General features: G+C 52.0%; 1 protein-coding gene and 1 long non-coding RNA gene across 2 annotated transcripts in view; one reads left to right on the top strand and one right to left on the bottom strand.

Moving 5' to 3' along the window:
• The window catches only part of LOC117019500 (uncharacterized), a 250,821-nt gene extending 239,497 nt beyond the window's left edge, over window positions 1-11,324 (top strand). Inside the window, exons 6-7 of the long non-coding RNA XR_004422501.1 lie at window positions 9,847-10,125; window positions 11,190-11,324. This is a non-coding gene — a long non-coding RNA (uncharacterized LOC117019500). The remainder of the gene's footprint in view (window positions 1-9,846; window positions 10,126-11,189) is intronic.
• Window positions 11,325-13,902: 2,578 nt separating this feature from the next.
• The window catches only part of XYLT1 (xylosyltransferase 1), a 287,617-nt gene continuing 276,948 nt past the window's right edge, over window positions 13,903-24,571 (bottom strand). Inside the window, exons 10-12 of the mRNA XM_033101272.1 lie at window positions 22,316-22,511; window positions 16,936-17,269; window positions 13,903-14,261 (exon numbers count right to left, since the gene is read on the bottom strand). Coding sequence (XP_032957163.1) covers window positions 13,939-14,261; window positions 16,936-17,269; window positions 22,316-22,511 — 853 coding nt within the window. The 3' untranslated portion in view covers window positions 13,903-13,938. The remainder of the gene's footprint in view (window positions 14,262-16,935; window positions 17,270-22,315; window positions 22,512-24,571) is intronic.

The raw sequence follows: 24,571 nt of genomic DNA, 5'->3' as shown, positions 1-24,571 counted from the left end.
TTATGTGATGTATCACATTGATGGATTTGCATATGTTGAATCATTCTTGTGCCCCTGGGATGAACCCTACTTGGTCGTGATGAATAATCTTTTTAATGCATTGTTGCATTCGATTTGCTAGAATTTCTTTTAGGATTTTTACATCTGTATTCACCAGAGATATTGGTCTGTAATTTTCTTTTTTTGTGTTATCCTTGCCAGGTTTTGGTATCAGGGTAATGTTGGCCTCATAAAATGAGTTAGGGAGTATTGTCTCTTCTTCAGTTTTTTGGAAGAGTTTGAATAGGACAGGTATTAGATCCTCTTTGAAGGTTGGTAGAATTCACTAGTGAAGCCATCTGGTCCCGGAATTTTGCTTTTGGGAATGTTTTGGATGACTGAGTCAATTTCCTTACTGGTGATTAGTCTATTTAAGTTTTCCAGTTTTTCGTGATTCAGCCTAGGAATGCTATATGTTTGTAAGAACTTGTCCATTTCTTCTAGGTTATTGAATTTGGTGGCATATAGTCCTTCATAGTATTCTTGGATGATCCCTTGTATTTCTGTGGTGTCCGTGATAACTTCCCCTTTCATTTCTGAGTTTGTTTATTGGTGTCTTTTCTCTTTTTATCTTAGTGAGTCTAGCCAAGGGTTTGTCAATTTTATTAATCTTTTCAAAGAACCAGCTCTTTGTCACATTAATTTTTTCTATTGTCTTTTTGTTCTCTATTTCATTTAGTTCTGCTCTGATTTTTATTATTTCCTTTCTTCTGCTGACCTTGGGTTTCATTTGTTCTTCTTTTTCTAGTTCTTTAAAGTGTAATATGAGGTTACGTATCTGGGATTTTCCTTGTTTCTTGAGATAGGCCTGTAATGATATAAATTTCCCTCGTAAAACTGCTTTTGCTGCATCCCAAAAATTTTGGTAGGATGTATTTTCATTCATATTTGTTTCTATGTATCTTTTGATCTTATCTCTTATTTCTTCTTTGACCTGGTCGTTCTTTAAAAGTATGTTGTTTAATCTCCAATATTTGTGGTTTTTCCCGGTTTCTTTTTGCAGTTGATATCCAATTTCAAAGCCTTGTGATCAGAAAATATGCTTGGTATGATTTCAATCTTCTTAAATTTGCTGAGGCTGATTTTATGTCCCAATATGTGGTCTATCCTTGAGAATGTTCCATGTACACCGAAAAGAATGTATAGTCTGACGTTCTAGGATGAAGTGCTCTATAAATGTCAGTTATGTCCATTTCATCCAATGTGTCATTTAGGGCTGATATTTATTTATTTTCTGTTTGGATGATCTATCCATAGCTGTCAATGATGTATTTAGGTCCCCTAGTATAATTGTGTTTCGGTCAATTTCTCCCTTTAGTTCTGTTAGTAGTTGCTTGGTATATTTTGGTGCTCCCTGATTGGGGACATAAATACTGATGACTGTTATGTCTTCTTGTTGTGTAGTCCCCTTTTCATTATGAAATGTCCATCTTTGTCTCTTGTTACCTTTTTCACCCTGAAGTCTGTTTCATCTGATACCAGTATGGATACACCTGATTTTCTCTGGATACCATTTGCTTGGAGTGTCAATTTACACCCCTCACTTTGAGTCTATGTTTGTCCTTGTAGCTGAGATGTGTCTCTGGAGGCAGCATATGGTTGGGTTTAGTTTTTTGATCCAATCTGCTACTCTGTGCCATTTTATTGGTGAGTTCAGTCCATTTACATTTAGGATGATTATTGATATGTGAGGATTTCCTATCATTCTATCTTTGGTTTTCTAATAAGACTGTGTCTCCATTGTTTCTTTGCCTTTTTGTTGTTGTCTAGTATTTCTGTGTGGTCAGAAAGTTCTTGTAGAGTTCTTTCATTTCTTTTAAGTCTCAAGTCTCTTTCTTATTCCATCTGTGTCATTTCCAGATTTCTATCTTCGATGTCACCGGTTCTTTCCTCCATCTGGTCAACTCTACTACTTAAGAATGAAATAGCCTAAGCTATTTCATTCTTCAATGAAATAGCCTAAGCTATTTCATTCTTCATTTCTTTTTTTGAGTTCTTAATCTCCAGAAATTCTATTTGGTTCTTTTTTAAAATTCCAATCTCTTTGGTAAAATGTTCATTTTGTTCTTTGTGTTTCTGAGTTCATTGAAATTCCTGTCTGGGTTTTCTTGCATCTCGTTGAGTTTTTTAAGAACTGCAATCTTGAATTCTCTGTCATTTAAGTCACATATTTCCATGTCTTTAAGTTCATTTTCTGGAGACTTTTCATTTTATTCCTGAGCTGTCTTGTTGCCTTGGTTATTCATGGTAATTAATGATTTATTATTTCTCTTCCTAGACATCTACAGGAGTAGGTTGTGCAACAGGTTGATAGAAAGAGGTCTTTCTTTTGTTTTCCAGTAAGTGTTGGTAGAATGTTTTATTTTTCTCTCCGACTGTAGCCTTTTATTCTCTCTCATACTGTAGTGTTATGTTTTCTCTGCACTATTCCAGCTTCTCACACAATGAGGGGATTCCCTTGAAGGCAGGCTTCTCTTCTGTTAACAGTTCGCCTGGGTCATAGGGCTCCACGTCCCTGTGGGGATGTGGAGAGCTTTTGAAGTTCCAAAGCTCTTCTTGCACCAGATTCAGAGCCTGTATGTTTCACAGCTCTGTTTACTCCTGCAGAGATCTGCCCAGATAGGTGGGGACAGGGGCGGGGTGGGTTGTGAGAGGTGGCCCAGAGCAATGGCGGGGACCACCACCACAGCCAGTCCTGCTTCCACAGCTCCCTCCCCTTTGCTGAAATTAGTTGGACTGCGTGCGTGTCTGCGGACCACCGTTCTCAGAAGAGGAAATATTCTGTTCTTTTGATCTGACACTGCTACTGTTCCGCTTCTAGCACTGGGCAGGTGGGGGCGGGGTGAGCTCTGGGAGGGTAGGGAGGGGGCGGCTAGTCTCAGTGCCTAAGGCTTCCGTTCTCTGCAGCAGTGAGGGCTTAAACCACTGTTTTCAGCCTTCTTCCCTCAGTCTTTTCTCCGAGGTCTCTGCCGTGAGCGTTGGGTTCAGCAGTGTTATATGCTGTCCCCTTAGCCCTGTGGGCCATAAGCGGAGCCCTAGCAGTCCGAGTTCTTTCCTCTCCCGCAGCTGCGGTAGCTCCGGGATGCAGCGAGCTCGGAGCACTGAGTTAGGTCTGCGTCCTGCGCCTGTGCGGCTCCGTCTCCACACTTCTCCCTTCCCTCCTCCCCCACTCACGCGATTCACCCACCTTTAGGTGAATTCAGTAGTGGGCCTCTTCGTCTTGCCTGTCTGCTGTGCAGGGATTCCTTTGTGGAGTTATAGTTGTTTGATTTGTTATAAATTCCAGGGGAGACTTCCAGAGGCTCCCCTCACACTGCCATTGTTATGACATCATCCCACAATTTCTTTTCGGGTTCTGTGTTTCTTATTCCCTGGATGTTCCTTTCTCTCATTTTTAAGTCTTTGAAGCTAAGTTTGGGCCAATATCCATATTAGATGAACAAATCCTAAACTCCTTGGTGACAAAGTCAGTATCTGTGGACACAGGCCATAAAGAGTCAAGGTTGGAAAATCACAGTTGGCAGGAAAGATTGTACTTCACTGGACCTGGCCCTAGGATGTCGGTGTTCGTAGTTCTGAGCAATTCTCCGTCTTCGACTTCTTCCGAGTTCACGTTTGGACACTTGCAACCTACCTATCTGCCCAGCATTCGGCGCCAGTTAAATCAGGACTTGTTCATGATAGCATGAGACTAGGCTGGAGATGGTGAAATAATTCCCGAGCCAGTGAGGGAGACCCCACAGTTTTACAAACAAATAAATAGCATGATTTAAGGAACGGAGCCACAATGTGCGGCCGCCACTTGACAGCTGGTGATTGTGTTAAATCACAGTCATCAGAGGGGGAAAGTATTTTGCAGTAATTGTTATCATAGCTGGCTCCGGAGACCACATAGATGAGAACTAAGTTTAGAACCAAGGTGAGAACTTACCTTCACAGTTGTCTTTAGGCGTGGAATGGTAGGCCCCCAAGGGACTGGTCTGCAAAGAGGCAGCAGATGACAGGAGATAACACGGCATCTTGGGTGAGGGGTGGAGGAGAGCAGATGGAAGAAAAGAAAAGGCCACTGCATGGAGGGAGGGAGACAGATGCCGGGAGGCTGGAGACTGTGCAGACAGGTGGCTACTCAGGGATTCTGGGGCTTCTGAAAACGGAAGTATCTAATATTAAATTGTAAACCATTAGAAATGCTCTCATGCAATCCCTTACCTGAAAGCTTTGGTCAAATCTGTCGACATAGCTGGGCACTAGTTATTTGGGGAGGATGGATTGGGGTGCTTATTGGGAGGCGGAGTGCTATCGTATACAAAGGAGAAAAAAGCCCTGCAGAATAGAGGAGGGATCTGTAAAATGAGCCAAGTCAGTGGAAGTGGAACTCAGGGTTGTAGCTGAACTTGAGTCTCCTTAAAAATCTCCAGAGAGATTGAGGGCAGTGCTTTGTTTCCCTCGGTTCGGGGCATATGAGGAAATCTCCCTCGAATCTCAGAAGTCAAGGTGATGCCACCTTGTCATGAGTTAAGGCGTAAGGAAGACATCAGGTCTCAAACAGAATGATCATGGAGACCAGACTAAATGGAACGCCCCTGAAGAAATGATGGAAGTCGCAGCAGTGCAGTTTGTTCGTTCCTTCATTCATTTACTCATTCATCCATCAAATGCTGGCAACCATTTTATGTGTCAAGTCCTTTAATATTTGTGGAAAACACATTGTCACTGCCCTCAGAGAGCTTTCACTTCTGAGTGTGAAGGCACAGGTTGCCGACATTTATTGAGCTCCTTCTGTGTGCAGACAGTGGACTATGTGTTTCATGTGTTGTCTTTCTAAAATTCTCCCAACAGCTTTATGAGTCAGTAACTATTATCCCCAACATACAGACAGGTAAGCTGAGGCCGAGAGAGGTTAGGGAACTTGACTCACACCTAACTTAGCTGATCCATAATGAAACTAGTGTTTGGACATGGGATTATCTGATTCTTGGGTGGGAGGGGGCATTGAAAAATTGGTAGTCAGGGGTTCAGCCTTGATAGTGTGATTTGCAAAGCATCCCCCATATTTCCATTGAGTCCCACCCCGTCTGCTATGATGGCTGTCAGTCTATCAGCCATTTCCTTCTCAACTCCATTTCTAGAAGCTTCACTAACCAAGGACAGGTTTGCTAGCTGTGGGTTCTGGGGGACTGCTGAGGGGACAGGACGGTGAAAGGCTCAGAGGGGAGGCTGGGTCCCAGAATGATGCTACAGACATCCTCTTTGCAGGCTCCCAGGCTCTGCTTTCTGCTGCGCACTAGAATCTTTCACTACAATTAGCAAAGGGCAGTTCCACGGGCTTTTTTCATGAGTCCTGTCCCCATGCGACAAGGAGAAAAGGAGAAATCCATCATGTGGTCCCAGAAGCATAAATACTCTGCAGCTAACTGAGTTAGCTTTTAAATCCTCTGCACCATCCATATGATATTTACTGAAAATGATTTGCTCAAGGCAGGCCCAGAGCCCTTCTCTGTAGGGAGAGAGCTAGGAGCTGGGCAGAGACGATCCGGGCCCTTGAAGAGCAAAAAGGAATTGGACAGGCATCTGAGAAGCCACCTGAGCCTGGAGTTGGCTGTGGCAAGTGGACGGACAGCTGTTGTCTTTTTTTTTGTTCAACACTGTCTTCTCTCTTTGGGGAAATGTTCCTCTTCTACTCTGATCATGAGATTGGGATGGGGCTGCCAATCACAGTTTCTTACCCAATCCCCTGGCCACAAGGGTGGGTATATGATCCAGACTCAGCCAATCATAGCACCCTGTTTGCCTGGCCCCAGTGGTGGGGCCCAAGCATGTGATCCAAGCTGGCTTGTTAGAGCCATTTCCTTTGGCACTGAGGACAAAGGACATTGATGTTTCTGTGTTACAGAGTTTGAAGGACAGGAAGCAGGGACTTCTGGGGCCTTCTTTCTCTATCACGTCGCATCCACTGTCTGTAGGGGAGAATCACATCAAACTGGACCAGCAGAAATGGAGGAAACAGGAACCATGAGTATGGAGACCCCAGTTCCAATTCTGAGTGCCCTAGGGTTGCCCTCATTCCCCCACTGTCTTAATTCTGTGGTCTTCTGCAGTCTTGTGATCTAGTAGATTCACCTTCCGATGAAACCTCTTTGAGTTGGATTACTGTTGCTGTAAGTTTAAAGAAGCCTGATTAATCTAGACAGGAACATCAGAAATCCTATTTTGAGAACAGCTCTTCTAAAGAGCTGGCACCTTGCATGATCTCCATTAGGTGCCAGGGTGGAAATTAGACTGTGCACCTACGATGCTGAACCTGAAGTTCGGTGAAGGTCAGTGAGCCCCCTTTTCCCGTGTGGCAGATGAGGAATCTGAGACCCATCACAGGAAAGAGACTTGCTGTGATCAGGAGCACATCAGCGGCAGAACCAGCCCTGGAGAGGAGAGGGCCTGGCTCTCTTGGTTCCCATCAGGGGTGGGGCAGCAAACAGACCAACTAAATATGAACGCATAGGATCAGGAGTCTCCAATCTTGACCTCAGGCCAGCCATACCTTCTCTTCACCCCAACTCTTAAGTTTCTACCCTTCTGACTTGCCCAGACCAGGTAGGAGTGAATTAATCTTGGTTTGGTCTCAGTCTCAGAGACCTGGCCTAGAACTCAACTTTTGGCACCCAGCCGCAACACCTGACATCAGTCCTACCAGAGGTCTCGCTGCTTCCAGCAGAGGTTTGGTTTCAGAGCATGGTCGTCTACACATCTCCGGGCCACCGAAGCGGTTGGCTGGGGAGGAGAGGTAGAATTCTGCTAAGACAGAATTTCCACTCCCACTTCCAACTACAGCAGCCCTCCCAGCCTCCAGTTTTAAAGTGTCTTTTATATATTGGAGTTTAATGTACAGTTTTGTTTGAAGATTGAGTTTCCCTTAAAAGAAACAAACTTTTCTCCCTCTTTGCCAGGTTAGGGCAGTTTCCGGTCATTATTTCTTCAGATACGTAGTCTCCTCATTTTAGTTCTTTTTCTGGAGCTTTGCTCTTATTTGGGACATGTTTCCTTGTCTCCCCATTTTGGCTGCCTCCCTGTGTTTATTGCTACGTGTTAGATCTGCTGTGTCTCTGGTCTTAGTACAGTGGCCTTATGTTGTAGTACTGTGTTTCCCTGAGAATAAGATCTCGCCGGACCATCAGCCCTAATGTGTCTTTTGGAGCAAAAATTAATGTAAGACTCAGTATTATTGTATATTTTATATATATATATATATATATATATATATATATATATATATATATATATAAATAATTGTTTTAATTATATTATATATGACCTGGTCTTATATTATAGTAAAATAAGACCGGGTCTTATATTAATTTTTGCTCCAAAAGACACATTACAGCTGATTGTCTGGCTAGGTCTTATTTTCGGGGAAGCACGGTAAGTGTCCTTTGTGACCCAGTAGTGCAGTCTCCCTCCTCACCAGCTCCAGGTGCTGCAGGTGAGTCTCTTGTGTGGGTGGTGTGTACCCTCCTCTTGTAGTTGAGCCTTGGTTGCTGTTTGCATGTCAGCGGGAGGGATTGACCCTCGAGCTGATTTGTTGTGAGGACTGGCTGTGACTAAGTGGATGAGCTGTGACGCAGGGGCTGTCCCTGCAGACCACGGTTTGTTTTAGTGGGGCTCTGGTGCCTGCCCCGTCTGTCTTTTGGATGTGTTGTCCTTGGAGGCACCTGGGTGATGCTTCAGCTTGGTCTGAAGCTGGCCACCAGGTGTGCCAGCCCTAGGCCCGCCTGGGAGGGGACCCAGTGCAGGCCAAATTCACCCGCTTTATGGCAGTGTCTTCTCACTAACCTCTACTTAACAAAGAGTTTAAAACCATATACTTCTGCCTCAACCAGGGGACTCTTGCAGAGGCTGATAGCAAGCTTGATTAGGGAGTGGGTCCACACATCCAGGTTTTCCCAGGATAGGCTGAGTTCATGCCTGTGGTCTCAGCATTTCCTCTAGTCTGTGCACTCTTCATTCTCAAAAGTATTCCAGTTTGGATGACAAATCGTACAGTCACTCCCAATACTAGGGGATGGACAGTACACAGGAAGGGAGTACAAGATTGTGTGAAGGTGAAAAGAAGCCACACAGTCACGGTTCCATAAGGACAGTATTTTTTTTTTTTTTTAATTTTAAAATTCTGCATCTGAAAACACAGTATGACAGAAAGCATCTATATACACCTGCAGTGTTTTTGGTATGGTACAGTATTTATTACATCCACTTTTTTCTGCAAAAAATTTTGCTTTGTCAGACAGAAACAAACTCCCCTAGACCAAAAAACCAAAACAAAACAAAAAAACAGCTAAGGCACAATTTCGTTGTTTTTCTGCTAAATGAAAAGACAGAAAAGGTGCAAAAATGGGTGGGTAGTGCAATTGTTTTTGAGAATCATTCTACCACGAGGAAAAGCATTTGCGTGATTGGAACTTTGATTACTGGTCAATTTTGGATAGTTCAATATCTCTTAAAATACTCCTTTAAATAAATAGCAAAATATCTACATCTTTCAGTGTGTGCCATTTGAATTCTCTCTCTTTTTTTAAAAACTTTATTTACAGATTCTCTTTTTAAAAAAATCAATACATTACAAAATATTTCTGTACAGTTTTATGCATATTATGATCTATAACAAAATAGTTATTTTTAGAAACTATATCACCACATGTCTTTGAAAAAAAAAGAAGGGGACGGTAATAACTTATTGTGAGGCCTCTAAAAAATACCCAAACAAATGCTATTGACAACATAATAATATTAAAAACAATTTTTTTAAAAAAAGGCGAAAGGACTACAAAGACGACCGCGCTCGGTTCCAGTGAGTTTCCTGTGAAAACCCTGGGTCTTTGGCCTCCACCAGCCCTGGAGCGATGGAAGGGGCAAAAGGGGCTTTGAAAGGAGGGAGAGTGTGGTCCCTTGGAGAACAGAAGCCATCTGCTGGGAGCGTTTACTGCTTTCGCTTTCCAGGCAGGAAGGACAGGGAGCTACACTGAGGGACTCTCCTGATTTGCCCTTGACTAAGTACAGAGGCGCCACGTCTTTGGGGGCGGGGAGGGTTGGAAAGCGGAGGTAGCGCTCGGCAGGTAATGGCGCCAGCCCACTCCAGCCGCCGTGCGCTCCGAGCGCTTCAGGAGCTGGCTGAGGTTGAGACGAGCACCCAGGCCTTCATTTTACCCATAGGGAACACTGAAGAATATTTTTCTTAAAGACGACATTTATTAGCAATTCCTAAGCATCTGCAAACTACAGATTGGCCGCCCCTCGCGTAGGAGGCTGCCACGAATGCTTCAAGAGGCTCTTTCTTCTCGGATGTCGGTGGAAAGGAGAGGGAGAGGGAGGTCAGCTTTCCAAAAATAATTTTAAGGCCACATTTCAAAAAGGAGAACCTAAGGCTTTTTTGGGGGGTGGTCTAGGGTGGGGGAGGATAAGCGAGTCAGAGGCAAGTCAGGACTGGAGACGAGTTAGGGACGGAGGTGACAAGGGGCAGAACCTGCTTTCCTGTGAGGTCTGAGGGCGGAGGCCAGTGGACGGGGATGAGAGGGCCACTTTCTCCCTGTGTGGGCTCGGCAAGGACAGAACCAAAGACACCGTGGCAGGTGGACACAGGTGCTATAAGAAAGCCCTCCTCCGTCTTAAGAGGGGTCTGTACAAGAGTATCTTGTTTGGGAGGTAAAAAAACAAAAAACAAAACTTCTGAGAGAGCCAGAGAGAGAGAGAGAGAGACACTGAGGGAGGGAATTTGCATAGATTGTACATTCAGATCAAGCCTTTCCTTCCCTCCAGGTAAACGTCTCAACTGACACGGTGAGGTAGTGCCTGTGGGAGACCCAGGGGTGAAGTAAGGGGACTGAGGCAGAGCGAGGCCATCCTGCGAACAAGCACAGCTCCAGCGAGGCTGCCCGAGAAGCTTCCAGACACGAGGCAAGACGGCTGCTGCCACCCGGGACTTGGAGAGCCGGGCTGTTCCACACACCGCCCCTCCGCCTGGACCCCATCCTTGAGCTCTGCCAGGAGGGATGGAATTCCGGACGGCGTGGCCTGGACAGACGCGGGCCCCCTTAGGTAAGTGGCAGCAGTTGGGGGCCCCCAAATTCTGTTGCTTCTTCCCTTCTGCACTCATTGTCTTGGGACCAGGAGAGGGTAACAGGCCAGTTCTCCCGGGACTCCTCCTCTGTGGGACCCTGTCTTTTGGGACGGGGGTGAGTAACTCCTCAGGTTCCTGTTCCTTCAGAGCTCAACGTGGGCGAGGATTTCTGCCCTTTCTCAGAGCTGCTTTTCCCTCCTGCACGGCAGTGATGCCCAATCTTTAAAACCCCCTCTTTAGAGAGAGGGGGTCACTGCTCGTGCACAGGCTCAACAGGGGGCGTCCTCTGTGCCCATCCTGATAAAAAGCAAACGGAACTGCCAAGATTTACAAGTCTGATTTCCTAGAACGAGCTGGATTTCCAGCTGCCCCACCCCCTCGGGAGGTGCTGCTCCGGCACCTGCATCCTCGCAGGCAGCAGCCGGCCACGCGGAGGAGCAGCTGCTCTTTTGGACGGGCCGTGCGTGGGCCAGCAGACCACAGTCCCCACCGCTCCAGCTGCTTCTGTATTAGTGTCCTGGGCCCTCGGGCACGTGTGACCCCGGCGTAGGGTGTGGCTCTGATCGGATGGGCCCTTGCATATGGCTGCGCCTAGTGTGTCCTAGGTTGTGTCCAGCTTGGTGCTGCCCGGGGCTCGTGTCCCATGCTTCCCAGTGACCTCGGCTGTGAGGGTGTGTGTGCTCACAACCCACCCAGCAGCTGCTCTCCTCTGTTCTGCACGACCCTGGCACAGAGACCACATACTAGCCAGTGTCCTCCGCGCCCCTAGAAGCTAGAAGGACGCCTGGGCCACACGATGCAGGCACGTACCCTTTCAGGGGCTTGTGCGGCCTCGCTCAGCCTCTCCAAACGGGAAATGAAGTCAGAATGACCCCTGCTCTGCTCAGAAAGGCCGTTCTCCAAAGGGGAGAACAGGTGCACTTGCTAAAACACGGGCCCTGGGAACTGCTCACGCCCCGGTCGGAGGCAGAGAGCTGTGTGCGTGGTGGGAAGCGGGACTCGGGAGGGCCGTCTGCCTCCTGAACTCCATTTCCGCCTGCAGGTCACCAGGCTGGCTGGGAAACCGGACAGAGGGACAGAGCCTGTCGAATGCGTCTTTCTCCCTGAAAACGGCCCCCTCCCAGTACTGCTGGCCTGGCCCGTGAGGCAGCCCGCAGTCGCCATGCCACTGCAGACCGGGACTGGGTTTCCGGAGACCTCCGTCTCACGCGTGTGAAACCCTCAGGAAGCCATCGCTGACGTTCCCTCCAACCAGGGGCCTCCAGCAACTAAATCATCCTTCGGCAGATAAGGAAATGAGCTGAATGCTTTTCCCTGGAAAATATCACCGTTTCTCACATCATCCTGGGCTTCGTGAGGAATTATTTTTTTAACCAACTGTAACATCTGCAAAATTATTCTCTGCCCAACAACAGAGGACATTAAGGACCACCCGGGGAGACTGCTCGGTGACCCAGAATTCACTGCGGTGAGTAGGGCGTGAAGCCTGGGAGGGACAGGCGGTGGGGCTTGTCCCCAGGTGCCACTTCCCCACTCGTTTCACGGTGGGAACAAATGTCAGCAGCGTCCCTGTGTGCAGGAAGGTCCCGGCTGGGAACCTGCAGGTGCTCACTGCACAGGGCATGTCAGGGCTGAGCCCGGAAAGCCGCTGCAGTGTCACCGCGCCTGGTGGCCTGGGCAGCCGGGGCCAGAGGCTGGGGTAGGAAGAGCGTGTGGCACGGGCCTCCCCCAGTTTGTAAGTCCATTCAGAGCTCGGGTGGCCTTTCTGAGAAAGCCTCTCTGACGTCAGCCCAGGAACCACTGTTGACAGTGACCGTCTCCTGGCCCGTCTGACCACCTGGGTCTTTTCCCTCCTGGGCTTGCATCCCTCTGGCATGTTGTCACGTCACAGGGAGCTCAGGGTTGGCCTGACCGAGGGAGGTGAGCAGGGAGGAGGCGGGGTCGGCCCAAGCGCTGCATACGCTCCCTCCGCGAGCAGGAGCAGTCGGCCTGCCGAGTCCCTGGCCTGGGGTGGGGAGCAGGGATGGCTCAGGAATTCCAACACCCCCAGAACTGAAGAGGAGATGAGGCTAACATGAGGAAAATCGGGGCTCCTACGTTCCCCGTGACCCCACTTTCAGCGAGTGGATGATGCCCAACAGCCCTGCTTTCCTCTGAGAACAGGGAGAATGGAGGCGAGAGCGAGAGGGACAGACAGACAGACACGAGGGGAAGACGGGGGTGGAGGGGCGGGGGGGCCTTTTGTGAATAAAGGCAGCTTCCGTTAGTAAGAGAACGATTGACAAGCTGCAAAAACAGTACCTACTCCATTAGTCACTGACTAAAACGTATTAAATAATAAATAGCTCACGTGTCCCTTCTCTATCTCCTCCGTTGGCCACAGGACCCCCTGCCTTGCTGGGCGGCGATGGGGTGGTTTTGGGGGCAACAGCTGAAAGGTCCCCGAAGTGAACGGCGGTGCTTCGAACTCACGCTGGGGAGACGTACAGCAAGGCCTGCTCTCCGGGGAAGGACCGTGTGCAACCGAGGTGGGACTTTTCCAAGGGGGAGGGTGGGGCCAGAGGCGGTGGGCGGAGCTCGGGGAGGGGTTCGCGGAGGAGAGTCGTGGGAATAACACTGCTGTTTAGGGTTCAGGGCTTAAACCACCACATACCCAAGCTTGTAGGCTGCACGTCAGGTGGGCCCATTGGCACCTCGGAAAGGAAGGGCATGAATTTAGAAACCGAATCGGAAATGCTTTTTCCTGGCTGTGAACGTCTGGTCCCTGCCGCGAGCCCCCCACAAGAGCACCGAGTGTGTGATTCACAAAGGTGTGGCGTGTCGGGCCTCAGCGCGGGCGGGCCCAGGCAGAGGAGGGCACTGCTGCGCTTCCCAGCTCGGGAGGGTTTGGCTCTGAACAATCGATGCGTCTCCTGGCCAGCGAGGTCCAGGTCGTGGTCTCCTGGGCCATGAATGGCCGGGAGACTCAATACGCAGCCTCGTCATCCCATTTCTGCCTCGAGGGAGGGTGGCCCGGCACCCAGGACACGTGGCAGTCACACTCTGGGTGGACCTTGGCCATGTCACATCGGAGGGCTTTCCTGCTACTCAGAAGAAGGGCTGTGGGCGGCTCGGAGCCTCCTGTGCCCGTTGCCTCCCTGGGGAGGTGCCGTGAACGTGACTTTCAGTGGCCTGTTGTTTCAGGGCTGGCACCAGGCTTTCCCGGCCCAGAGGAGCAGGCAGAAGAGCTGCAGGGCGGGGCTGGAGCGCAAGTCCACGTCTGGGCAGTGCTTGCCCAGCGGGGTTTTGCAGAGCCCTGGGGGTCTGAGACGTACCTAGGAGACGCCCTTGGCAAAGCGAGAGCCCGTGGGCTGAGCTCTGAGAAAATCTCCTCTCTCTCCCCAGCTTCAACCAGAGCAGCCTGCATTTCGTCGGTACCTTGAACTCCACCCATGACTGCGCTTAGTAAACAAAGTTCTGCTCAAAGTAAAAGTTTTGAGAATCACTTGTCTGGGGGGTTGGGTCACTAGGGGGGTGGGGGGGGAACACAAGGACCCTGTAGGACTCGAGGATCAACCAGAAGAGGTGACACCACGGTGCTGAGACGGAGCCATCCTGTCCCTGTTGCCAGCTGGCCACATGCCGGTCGGCAGATCGTGCGTTGGCCTTCAAACCTCCCTTCTCCATCATTCTACAGCCAGGAGAGCCCCTCCCCCTAGAGGCACCCCCGGGGTGGGAGGCCAGGGTCCAGGCCCCACCAGCCCGCTGGCCGCTTCCCTTTGAGACCCGCCGTGGCTCACGCGTGCGCAGTGCTACCTGAGCCGGCCGTCGGGTTTGACCGCCCCCAGCTCTGACTTGGGGTCCGGGCTGAGGGAGCTCCAGGCTGTCTGGCTGCAGCTCTGCATGACGGGGCAGGCGGTGGGGCCGGTGGTGCAGATGTCCATGGGCGTCCACATGCTGCCCACCAGCGAGTCCAGCCAGCGCTCCAGCGCGGGGCCGGTGGCGGCCGCGTTCCTGCGCGCCTGCTCCACCTGGGCGGGGCTGACGGGCAGGCCGAGCACGGGGTTCAGGCTCTGGAAGCTCTGCTCCATGTAGGCGCTGCGCGGGGGCCCGCTGTGCAGCTTCAGGGTCTCCTCTGAAAGCAAAGGGAACCGGGACAGCGTCAGGACAGCTGAGAACCCGCACCTGCTGGGGGCCTGCCTGGGGCGCCACTGAATTCCCGCGACAGGCTCATGCGCAAGTCCTCTCTGCAAGCCCCTTGTCCAGGGGAGGAAACTGAGCCGATGACGACAGTCCTTCACCGTTACGAGCCCACGTAGGCCAATTCGTGAGCAGGACACGCTGCGTTCATGCATTCACTCAGCACACGTGTATGACGCCCTTGCTGGGCTCCGTTCATTCATTCAATGCCTATTTTTAAGCACCTACTCTATGCAAGGCTTTCGTTCAACACAGAATTCCCATCTACAGTGCTACCTCGGTTTCCGAACGTAATCCGTGCCGGAAGACCGAGTTCTGAAACGTTGGAAAACAGCCGACAGCTGGGCCTCCGGATCTCACCCTCAGCGGAAGCCACGGGACACCTTCGACTTCCGAGGCGTGTTCGAAAACCAAAGCATTTACTTCGGGGTTGTCGGCGTTCGTAAACCGAAATGTTCGTCAACGGAGACGTTCCAAAACCGCGGTACCACTGCACTACGTGTAAGGCACTTGTTAATCTATTCATTTGATAAAGACTCATTAAGGGCCAGGCTCTAGTCTATGTGATGGTGTGAACCAGCTAGTTAAAGAGGTTACACCACACACACACCCCCTGTAGGGCTGACGTTACCATCCCTATTTCACAGATGGGGAAACAGAGGTGGCTACAGTTAGCGACAGGCCTGGGGTTAAATCAAAGCCTGGCTGACACCAAAGCTGGTGTCTGTCCTCATGAGCGCCTACCACACACTCATCCACCAGCTGGAAGCTAATGCTTCCATTTGAGAGCCAGTCCTTCCAAGACTTGGTGTCCCCACCTGTAAAATGGGGATACTCAACTCAGCCTTGCACCCGTGGACCTTCCTGGGCTGGCAAGAGGCTCAGATAGAAGTTCATGTGCTTTGTCAACAGTGAAGTGACATGCAAACGAGAGGGCTGTCACTGCTTCCTGGGGCGTGAAGATGAGGAAGCAGAAAGTGTAGCCGTCTGGGCTGAAGGAAAGCAGCTAGCCGTTTCCGTTTAGAGCAGTTCCCACTCGTTGCTTATTGCCAAACACAAGAATACACATTTTAAAAAATACGGCAATGCTTCTGGTGAGTTTTGTTTGACCAGATCAGCTTTGGCTGTAGCCCAGAGAGCTAGGACTAGAAGAAACCTCCTTCTAAGAGGAAGCAGCGTTCAGAAGACAATGCTGCTTGTTTGCTTGACAGTGGCTGTCACCCTCAGTGACAGGGGTGACAGCCTGGATAATCAGCAGGTTACATGTGGTCCTGAGCGGGGAAGGAGGAGGAAGAAGGACCACATACATGTCCATCCTTCTAAACGCAAAGGGGAAACTAGTGGAATTAAAAACTCGCCTCGACTAACACACACCAGAAAGTCACTCCTTCTGTTCCCAGCGGCCCAGGAAGCTGAGGGGAGCCGCTGGGAGAAGGGGCACTAGCGGCCGTGCGTGTGCGTCTTGCTGTGACTTAGCAGAGCTCCCTGCCAGCCAGGTGGGTCGCGTCTAAAGCACCCGCCCATGTCTCCCAGATGCTGGCAGACGGGCGGGCAGGTCCAGGCCTGTACCACCGGCCGGGACCACACCTGTTCTCTTTGTCGCTTTGTCTACGTTCTGGGTGCCCCCATCTGCAGATGGGTGTGGGGAGACACCGCGCAGACAAAAGGCCGGGCACGCACCGCGGAACGAGCAGCTAACACACACTCGGACACCAGAACCCCTCAGAGTGGCGGACACGCAGAACCCTTAGGAGAAAACGAGGGTAACGTGGGACGTGCCCTTACCAGCAGCCGGCGACGCTCGCCTCTGTAATTACATTTCCCTCGATTCCACCTCATCAGATTTCTTGAGATTACTAGGGACGCGTCAATAGCAAATTACTCTTGATGAATCATTTAACAAATTGCATGGCTCCCACCTTCGTGTTCCCTGTCATTGGAACGTCGTTATCAGATACAATTACTGACGCTGGGGTGGGAGGGTGCCCAGTGGGGTGACATGACCCCGGGCTCGTGCTGGGCAGGGGTGGGGAGAGCCTCGCCAACCTCAGGAACTCTGGGAAAAAGACTGGAAAACGCAGGACCCAGTGAAGGGCTCCTTTGCCTGCCCCTCAGGTGCGTCTGACACAGAGAGGAGACTGCCCTTCCCATCAGCCCCCTTGTCTGGCTCTGGAAATCCCGAGAGGTGTCCGGGATGGGAGCCTGCCCAGGGACACTTGAGGGCTTGTACTTTGCTCTGATTTACGGGGTTTCTGAGTTTGAGTGCTTGTTGTATATTTGGAACAGGAGCACTATTTTTATGTGTAGCAAATATTTTCCACTAGTACGATGTATCATTTCTGATGAACAGAATTTACCATTTTAGTTACTTTTTTAAACAGTGAACAAGAGTTGCTGAAACTCAATCTGTCTCAGTTTATCTCCTAGCTTGTCTTAAACACGATCAGGTCCCTCTGGGAGTCCAGTGGGAGAGCCTCTAATAAATAGACAACTGACATCACCTCACTGCAGGCAGAAACAGACACTGAGAGCAGAGAGCACGTTCTCGAAAATGCCCCCACGCCCCACACCTGCCCAGGCAAAGCCCCCGCGAGGCCCTTTAGACTCACCCGGTTTGATGGGCTGCCTGTTGGAGAAGGTCAGAGGTGTGACGAGGAATTTGCTCTCTGCAACTGGCACCCAGTGGTGGAGGATTTTCACTGTCCACACGCCGGGCCTCAGGGGCAAGTTCAGAGGGGGCTTGTAGTGGGTGAACTCGGCAGTGGACTCGATGAGGATGTCGTAGGTGGCTGCAATGACGTTGACGGGGTCCACCCAGACGATGGTGACGGTCACGTTGGGGCCCTTGCCCCACTTCTGCATGCCGACCGGCTCGTCCATGGGCCCCAGGAGGCCCCCGAAGTTCCGGAAGAGACGCTCCTTGGCGTCCCAGTCAGTGCCGACCTGAAACGAGAGAGCGAGTCCTGCGATCACTGGGCCTGGTGTACCAATTCTACAGATGAGGAAACCGAGGCTTCGATGAAGCTGCCTGCTCAAAGTCGGACAGGATTTGGACCCCATCTGGGGGGTGACAAGGCCTGTGGTCCAGTCACTAAATCTTTGGGCCTCCTGTGCCTGGAACATGGTGTGGGCTTTGGAAAAAGAACGTGCACAGAATGAATGAATGAATGCTTACAGGCCATTCTGTGGAAACATACATCCTGCCACTCAATAGGCACGGCTGCTTTCCACCTTGCTCCTAGGTTTTCCAGGTCACATGCTTCTGTTCGCTGTGACTGCTCTGAACAGGAGGAGGTCAGGTTTCGGAGCAGCCCCACCCTGACCTAGGAAAAGCAGGGTCCCCCAGCCTCGCCTTTCACGGCAGGACTTCACATGGTTTTCCGAGGAAGAGACAACTCTGGCCTCCCTAAAGCATTCTGGACTGGACCCCAGGGACGGGAGATGGTGGTATGAGCCGTCTTTCCTTCCAGCCAGGGGTGGGTGGGGGTGTGTTTGTGGCTCTGACCCACCAGGCACCTGCTCTTCTTCCCTGCTTCCATTTTTGTCACCTGCAGTTTATTCACCCAGTAGACAGAGCGCGTGAAATGTCCTCGCTCAAATCCCACGGCTCCAGTGCTCTCTCGTGGTACTTGGGCACACAGTAGGTGCTCAGTCAGTATGTGCTGAATGAATGACTTGACAAAGCATGAATGGACTGCGCAGATCCCTGATACTGAGTCTGTTGCTATTTCAAATCAAATTAAATTAAGGGTCTCCTGCTCCCCCAGGGGGTTTAATTTAATGTTTTGGAAGACGCAGCACGGGGCACGCTGGCAGCAGATAATGAGCTCACGGTGAGCAAGGCCCGCTCTGCTTCTGTGGTCTTTCCAGGATCAGCGTGTGTGTGTGTGTGTGTGTGTGTGTGTCTGTGTGTCTGTGTGTGTGTGTCTGCAGGTCGGGGTGCACGTGTGGACACACATTTACACCCTGAGAGGATCCCGCATGTGCAGGGCAAACAGGAGCTGGTTTACTTTCTTGCTCTTGTCGTGAGTCTTGTCCATTATTACGGAGCTGAAGGCTAATGTGTGCAGAGAGCTCACAGGGTGCCAGGCGCTCGGCTAAATGCTTGGGTGCTCCCAGCGCCACCAGGCTCACTCTGGAAGTCCCCATTGTACAGATAAGGAAACTGAGGCTCAGAGCAGACAGTAGGTGGCTGTGGTCAGCGAGGAGCAGTGGGGGGCCCAGGAAGTCGGACCCCACTCTTCTGTGTATTACCTCGCATTTATTCATTTTCTCACTCACTCATCTGACACACATGTGCCAAGCGCTTACTACAGACCAGGGGTGACTGGCACACACACCCACATGCACAGCTTGCTTCAGGTTTGTCACACGCCGGGACTGAGGAGCTGTCCCGGGGCAGCCGGGGAGCGACGGCCGGGCCGTTTCTGCAGGGCCTCCACCCCGCCCCGACTTGCCCTCCCGGCGTTCTCTGCGCCCGGTGGAACTGGCTGCGCCTCACGACCCCAGAGCTCAGCACCGTGGCCGGGACACCGCAGGAACTAAAGTAATACTATTGAGTGAAGAGGATTCAAGCGGCGCCTCAAAGTCTTTGAGATTTTTCTACAGACACCTGATGCTGTTACTTCCCTACGTGCAACCCTTTTCAGCACCTCACTGTTGTTGAGTCCGGTCTGTCGTCCTGTCCTGAGAGGGCCGGCGCCGTCTGTTCGTCTGTCCCCTCCACGCAGCCCCTGCTCCCGGCCACCCTGGAATACTCTCAGTGCCTCCGTGTCCATCTTGCGCCCACGCCACCTCTCTCTCTGGCACCGTCTGGCCTTCTCCCGTACCCTTCCCCGCGAGCTCTTACTCATGCAGACCTCAGCCTTCCCTGAGTGCTTCTCTAAGCATCTCCCCTTCGTAGGGCAGGGACCACAGCGGGCCTGTTCATCAGTGTATCTCCAGTTCCTAAAACAGAGCTGAGCACATAGTAGGTGCTCAATATCCATCTCTCTGTCCACCTACCTACCTCTGTTCACCCATCACCTGGGTCGTGAACAGTCAGGGGCTGACGCACATGGTTGTCACATGGGTGTCCGTGTACCCAGGCCCTCCCCACAGTGGTTCTGTGACAGATACTAACACACGGAGTAATGTCACAAAACTACATGAGGGTCCCACTTAAGGAGGGGAGCTTTGACCAGTTAGGGGAGTGTGGGGACACTTAGCATGTCATCCTTCGATCCTCCTTAGCAATGGGGCTGAACAATTCTCGGAAGACTGAGTTCTTCAAATCGCGACAACCTGGCAGAAGCATTGCGGAGCAGCCAATGGCAAAACCTGGACCTTGTTTCTGACCCGAGGAGGAGAGAAGCAGCTGCCGGCCCAGCATGAGGGCAGGAGGGCTGCCTGACACGGAGCCCTGCTGCTGTCACATCCTCTGTGGCCTTAGGATCTCCTCACCAGGTCACTCTGGAAGGCCACAACCATTCTCTACAAAATGATCAAGTGGCCATATTTAAGTGCCTGTTCAAGTTCAAGCTTAACATACTGCTCCCCAGCTTCCAACCCACCAAAGGCTTCCTACAGCCCTTCAAATACAATCCTGAGTCCTCTCCAGTCCTCATGCTCCTTCGCGGTCCCCTCGGTGACTTTTCTCCCCCCACGTCCCCTCTTGCTCTGTGCTCCGGTCACAGTGGCTTCGCCGCCCTGTGCGAATGCCATGCTCCTGCCTGGAGCCTCAGGGCCTTTGCATATTCTTTTCTTGCAAGATCCAAGAATGCTTCAGACCTTTTACAGGTTTCAGCTCATCTCCTTAGATAACTTCCCGAATGAATCGTCCCATCGGAGGCCACCTCCCGAGTCCTCAACAATCACAGGGATGGAGTTTTCTTTGCTTTACAATGCTTGTCCTTAGCTGAAACGTGTTTGTTCATTTATTTGCTCACTCACTGGCTGGCTGCCCGCCCCACTAGAGAGCAATTCCACCCACGACAACAGAGGGGTCTGGTGTGTGCGGGTCACCGGTGTCCCCTCTGCACTTCGCATAAGTAGGGACCCGGTGACTGCCTGCCGGAGGAACAGCAGACCTCAATCCCTAGCATAGCCTCCCCGGGATGGCAGGTCTGAGCTGCCGTCCTGCAGGGAGCCAGGCACTGGCACGGCTCCAGGCCTGTGCCAGCACGAGGGAGGCTCCCAGGAGCCTGCACAGTGGCCCTGCACTTCTGCCTTTCCTTTATGTCCCGTTTTACATTTGCCTTAAAAATCAAGGCGTTAGAAACAAACAAACAAACAAGATTTGGGCTCCGTGTCCCAGGCCGCTCCTCTGCAGAGATCGTGGGGGAGGGTACCAGAGCTCCGGTGGGAACCCTCGCAAATCACTAGCCACGGAGTGGCCAGCACCATCTGTCACTGCCAGAAGCGCCGCGTCTCCCCACGGCCGGCTGGTAAACAGGGAGCCCGGCCACCAGGCATCCGTCTTGTTAATGGGACATTAATGTCTTCAATCGGCGGCTTGGGCCCCCAGCACAGAGCCCGGCGAGGGCAGCATGTAATTGCCCCACGGTGCCAGTAATTTATGGACTGGCCCCCTGACAGCTCGGATCAAGCCGATCCATTTGGAGCCTTCATTGAAAATGGCGGCTTCACAAGAAACGTCCCCCAGTGCCCGTTCATCGGGGCTAGAAAAGGGCTGGCAAGGAACACGGACGCAGGTGGGGCGCTTGCGCCCAGCCCATTCTCATCCCTCAAGACTCTCCGTGTTCTAAGGGCCCTGACCCGGCAGCCAGACTCCCCGGGACGAGTCCCTGCAGCTACTCGCTGACGCGGGGAAGGCAGAACTGTGACGCTGGAGTCTGGTGTGGGCCTCCCAGCGTCACCACCGAGCGCAGGCTGCCCTCCATTCAGAAGCCTCATGCGGCACTGACAGATGCCACGCGCGCGTCTGTGTGCCGGGGGCATGGCGGCGAGCGAGCGCGGCAGTGTCCCAACTCGCGTGTGGACAGTCACGCGGGGATCAGAGAAACCCACGGGATGATTCAGAGGGTAACTGCTGAGAACAGGAGAGCGGGGTGCCGGGTGGGGAGTGCAGCGACATGAGTGGGAGGGTGGGGAGCACTCTGAAGGGGCCGTCGGGGGTTAGATCAGGACCACAGGAAAGGGGGGGCCCGGAGGAGCGTTCAGGGCAGGAGGCTCAGCACACGCCACACCGGGGCCCCACAGCCGAGTGTGACGGGAGGAGAGTGGGCCTGACGAGTGCAGATCAGGTCTGGAGGTAGGGCTTGCGTGACAAGGCAGTGCTGGTAAGTCTTCAGCTGTTTTTCTGCCCAATAACTAACATAACTAAAAGCTGACATTACACCGCAGAGGGAGAAGCTGCATTCCATAATCCATGCTTCAGTCCATCTGTCCAACCGCTGCCACATCTGTTCGTCCGTCCGTCCGACCATCCATCCATCCACTCATTCATTCAATGATCAACCTGGGGCTTATTTTGAACTAAACCCTGTGCCAGGAACAGGGGAGACAAAACCACCGTTAAACATGGGAGTTGCAGCCTAAGAGACCCTGAGTCAATTTTGAGCTCTTCCACTTCCTCGTATGGTCCAGAAAAATCACTGGACTTCCATAGGCCTCAGTTCTCCAACCTGTGAAATGGGACAAATGCCACCACACTGGTTACCTACCGGTCTGCTATTAACACAGGCTTAGGAGGAATCACCGGCTAGGATTAAAAAACTGAAAAGACACAGAGGTTCTATTAGAAGACACAGACCAAGGTCCCTGGTTGCGTTGGTCCTCTGACACCAACCACCCCCATCCCACTCTGCCTGCCGTTTAACATGCCCGTTCCAGTGTGTGGGGCTGCGGAACCTTCTCCAGGCACAGGGGGAGCTTATCTTTGGGGCTCTCCGAGTCCCCTTGTCCTCCATCCCCAACCACAGGTGTCAGATGGCGGAACAGAGCCCAGCAAGGGGCTGGAAAGGCCACGACGTGTGCCGGGCGCCTTACCTCGGAAAACTGAAGCCTCCCGAAGTCGCTGGGCGGGCTGGCGATCTTGAAGACCTTCTTTGGCATCACCCACGTCTCCAGCGTCTCGAGTTTGCTCACAGCCAGATTGGTAGCGTGATGCTTGATGAGAAAGCCCTGGAAGCGGTCCGCAAGGAAGTAGAGGTGGACAGACGCGGGGTGGCCCATTGGGTAGTACCTGAAAAACACACAGAGTCTCAGCGCGCTCACGGGTCACCGCCGGAGAGGTTTGGGCTCACGACGGGGCCTCTTGCCAATCCCGCCGGTCCCGCTCCTAAAACGCACCCCATGTGATTACACAATGCTTGTCCCCATTTCTGAAAGTGCCCCCGGTGTGTCTACGATCTCAGGAAGTATCGACGGCAACTTTTTGGTGGATGACAAACGTGAAGCACGCTGCCTGTACGAAGGCACAGTAAAGAAAACAGCAATCGCTACTCTTGATGCTTCTTTGCATAGACGATGTCCACTCACAGACGTGGACTGGCTTTGTGGTGCCAGGTGATGGGGACAAAACCGTGTCATCCAGACGTACTTCCTGCCGGCCTCATTTTCTATGTACGTCTTTGCACACGTCTCACGTGGCGGGGATCGTGATACACACACTGGTTACCTCCTGCTTTTGCTCTCCTCCCCGTCATTATTACGCCTTTGAAAAGTGTGTCAGAAAAACATGATTTTTCTGAGTGTGTATACACCTTATTCCAGCGAATGTGATGTCATGTTTGACAGAGCAAGTTCCTCATCACTGGCTGTTTAACTGGTTTCTAATTTTTTGCCCATGCTAAACAGCGCTGCCTTAAAATCCTTGAGTGAAAATGGTTTTGGACACCTACCCACCCCGGCCTCCCTCCAAAGGGCTCCGAATGTATGTCTGCTGCCCAGCTTCTGGGAAAGGTTGCGCTGATTTATGCTCTCTGTCCTTCTCACCCACGGCGCTGGGTACTACCCTTAGACACTGTTGCTAGTCCGAGGTCCGCATATACACACACACAGAGGTAGCTGCTGTTTCAAGGTGCGAATCTGTCATCCACAAAGGCGGGCTGGCTGGGCGGGGCAGGGGAGCTAGATGCCCGGAGGAGGGTGGAGGGCAGCGCGCGAGCAGGGAGGAGGCTGGACGGGCCCAGCCACAGCCTTGCTCTTCCTGCCTGTGAAGTAAAAGGCTGCCGGCAGTGTGTCAGTTGCCCGGCACTTAGAGGGTGCTTGAGGCTCCGTAACAGCGGTCCACAAATCACTGTCCCCGCGCAGCCTCCTTTGTGTCCAGCGATAATGGTTGGGGAAGCTGCCTCCGTGTTGACGCTTTTCTAGTTGTTGGGGGGCCCCCCTCTTCGGACTACTCGCTGGGCATCATGGCTCACACAGGGTGCTTTGGGTCAGGACTTCGGGAGCAGAAAGCGTCCCCCTGGACGGTGCTGAAGACGGCGCCATGTCGAAATGCTTTACAGCTGTGCTCTGTGATTCAGCGGCCACTAGCCACTTGTGACGACGTGAAACGTGGGCTGGAGAAACTGAACCTTTGGTTTCATTTAATCTGCGTTAATTTAAAATGACATACCCACTGGTGGCTAGTGGCGATGTCCAGACAGCACGGTGTCATGATAATTCTTGGGGTCACTGGTGTTCAGGGTCCCTGTTCTCCTTCTTTCCTGTCTCCATGCGCTTTTCCACGTGACGTTGCAGGGCTCCTGGCATGCGTGAGGCAGAGTCTATTCCCCCTTTCTTGAACCTGCTTTGCTGGCAGAATGTGGTGGAAGGGGTGTCGTGCGAGTTTCTGCGAAGCCTTGCACACCACCACTTACTTGCCTCTCGCGTTCCTCTGTGATCACCATGAGAGCACGCCTGAAAGGTGACACACCGGGGCACAGCACGGCCACCTGGCTGGCACAGCTAACAACCCCCAGCCCCACCCCTGACCTGCAGCAGGAGATACCAGCGGACACCAGAACACGGCCCAGCTGACCCACAAACAGCGCTGCAGAAATGCTTCTCGTTTCAAATCACTGATTTGGGGCTTGTTTGTTACGCGCAGTTATTGCCACAGATAAATAATACACTGTCAGTGTTTGTTCTGTAAGGTGGGTGGGGTCAGTGACGGTGGAAAAAAAGCCGGAGAGCTTGTGGGCCTGGGCGTCGAAAGAAGAAAGTGTTTCCAGAAGGGAGTGGTCGCTGTACTGGGTGCTAAGGGGTCAGGTAAACGAGCAACGGTCACGCACTCAGAAACCCGGCAGTTGGTCTTCG

This window comes from Rhinolophus ferrumequinum (genome assembly GCF_004115265.2).
Source record: "Rhinolophus ferrumequinum isolate MPI-CBG mRhiFer1 chromosome 15 unlocalized genomic scaffold, mRhiFer1_v1.p scaffold_54_arrow_ctg1_1, whole genome shotgun sequence".
NCBI classification, from domain to species: Eukaryota; Metazoa; Chordata; class Mammalia; order Chiroptera; family Rhinolophidae; genus Rhinolophus; species Rhinolophus ferrumequinum.
This window is presented reverse-complemented; position numbering and strand designations above follow the sequence as displayed.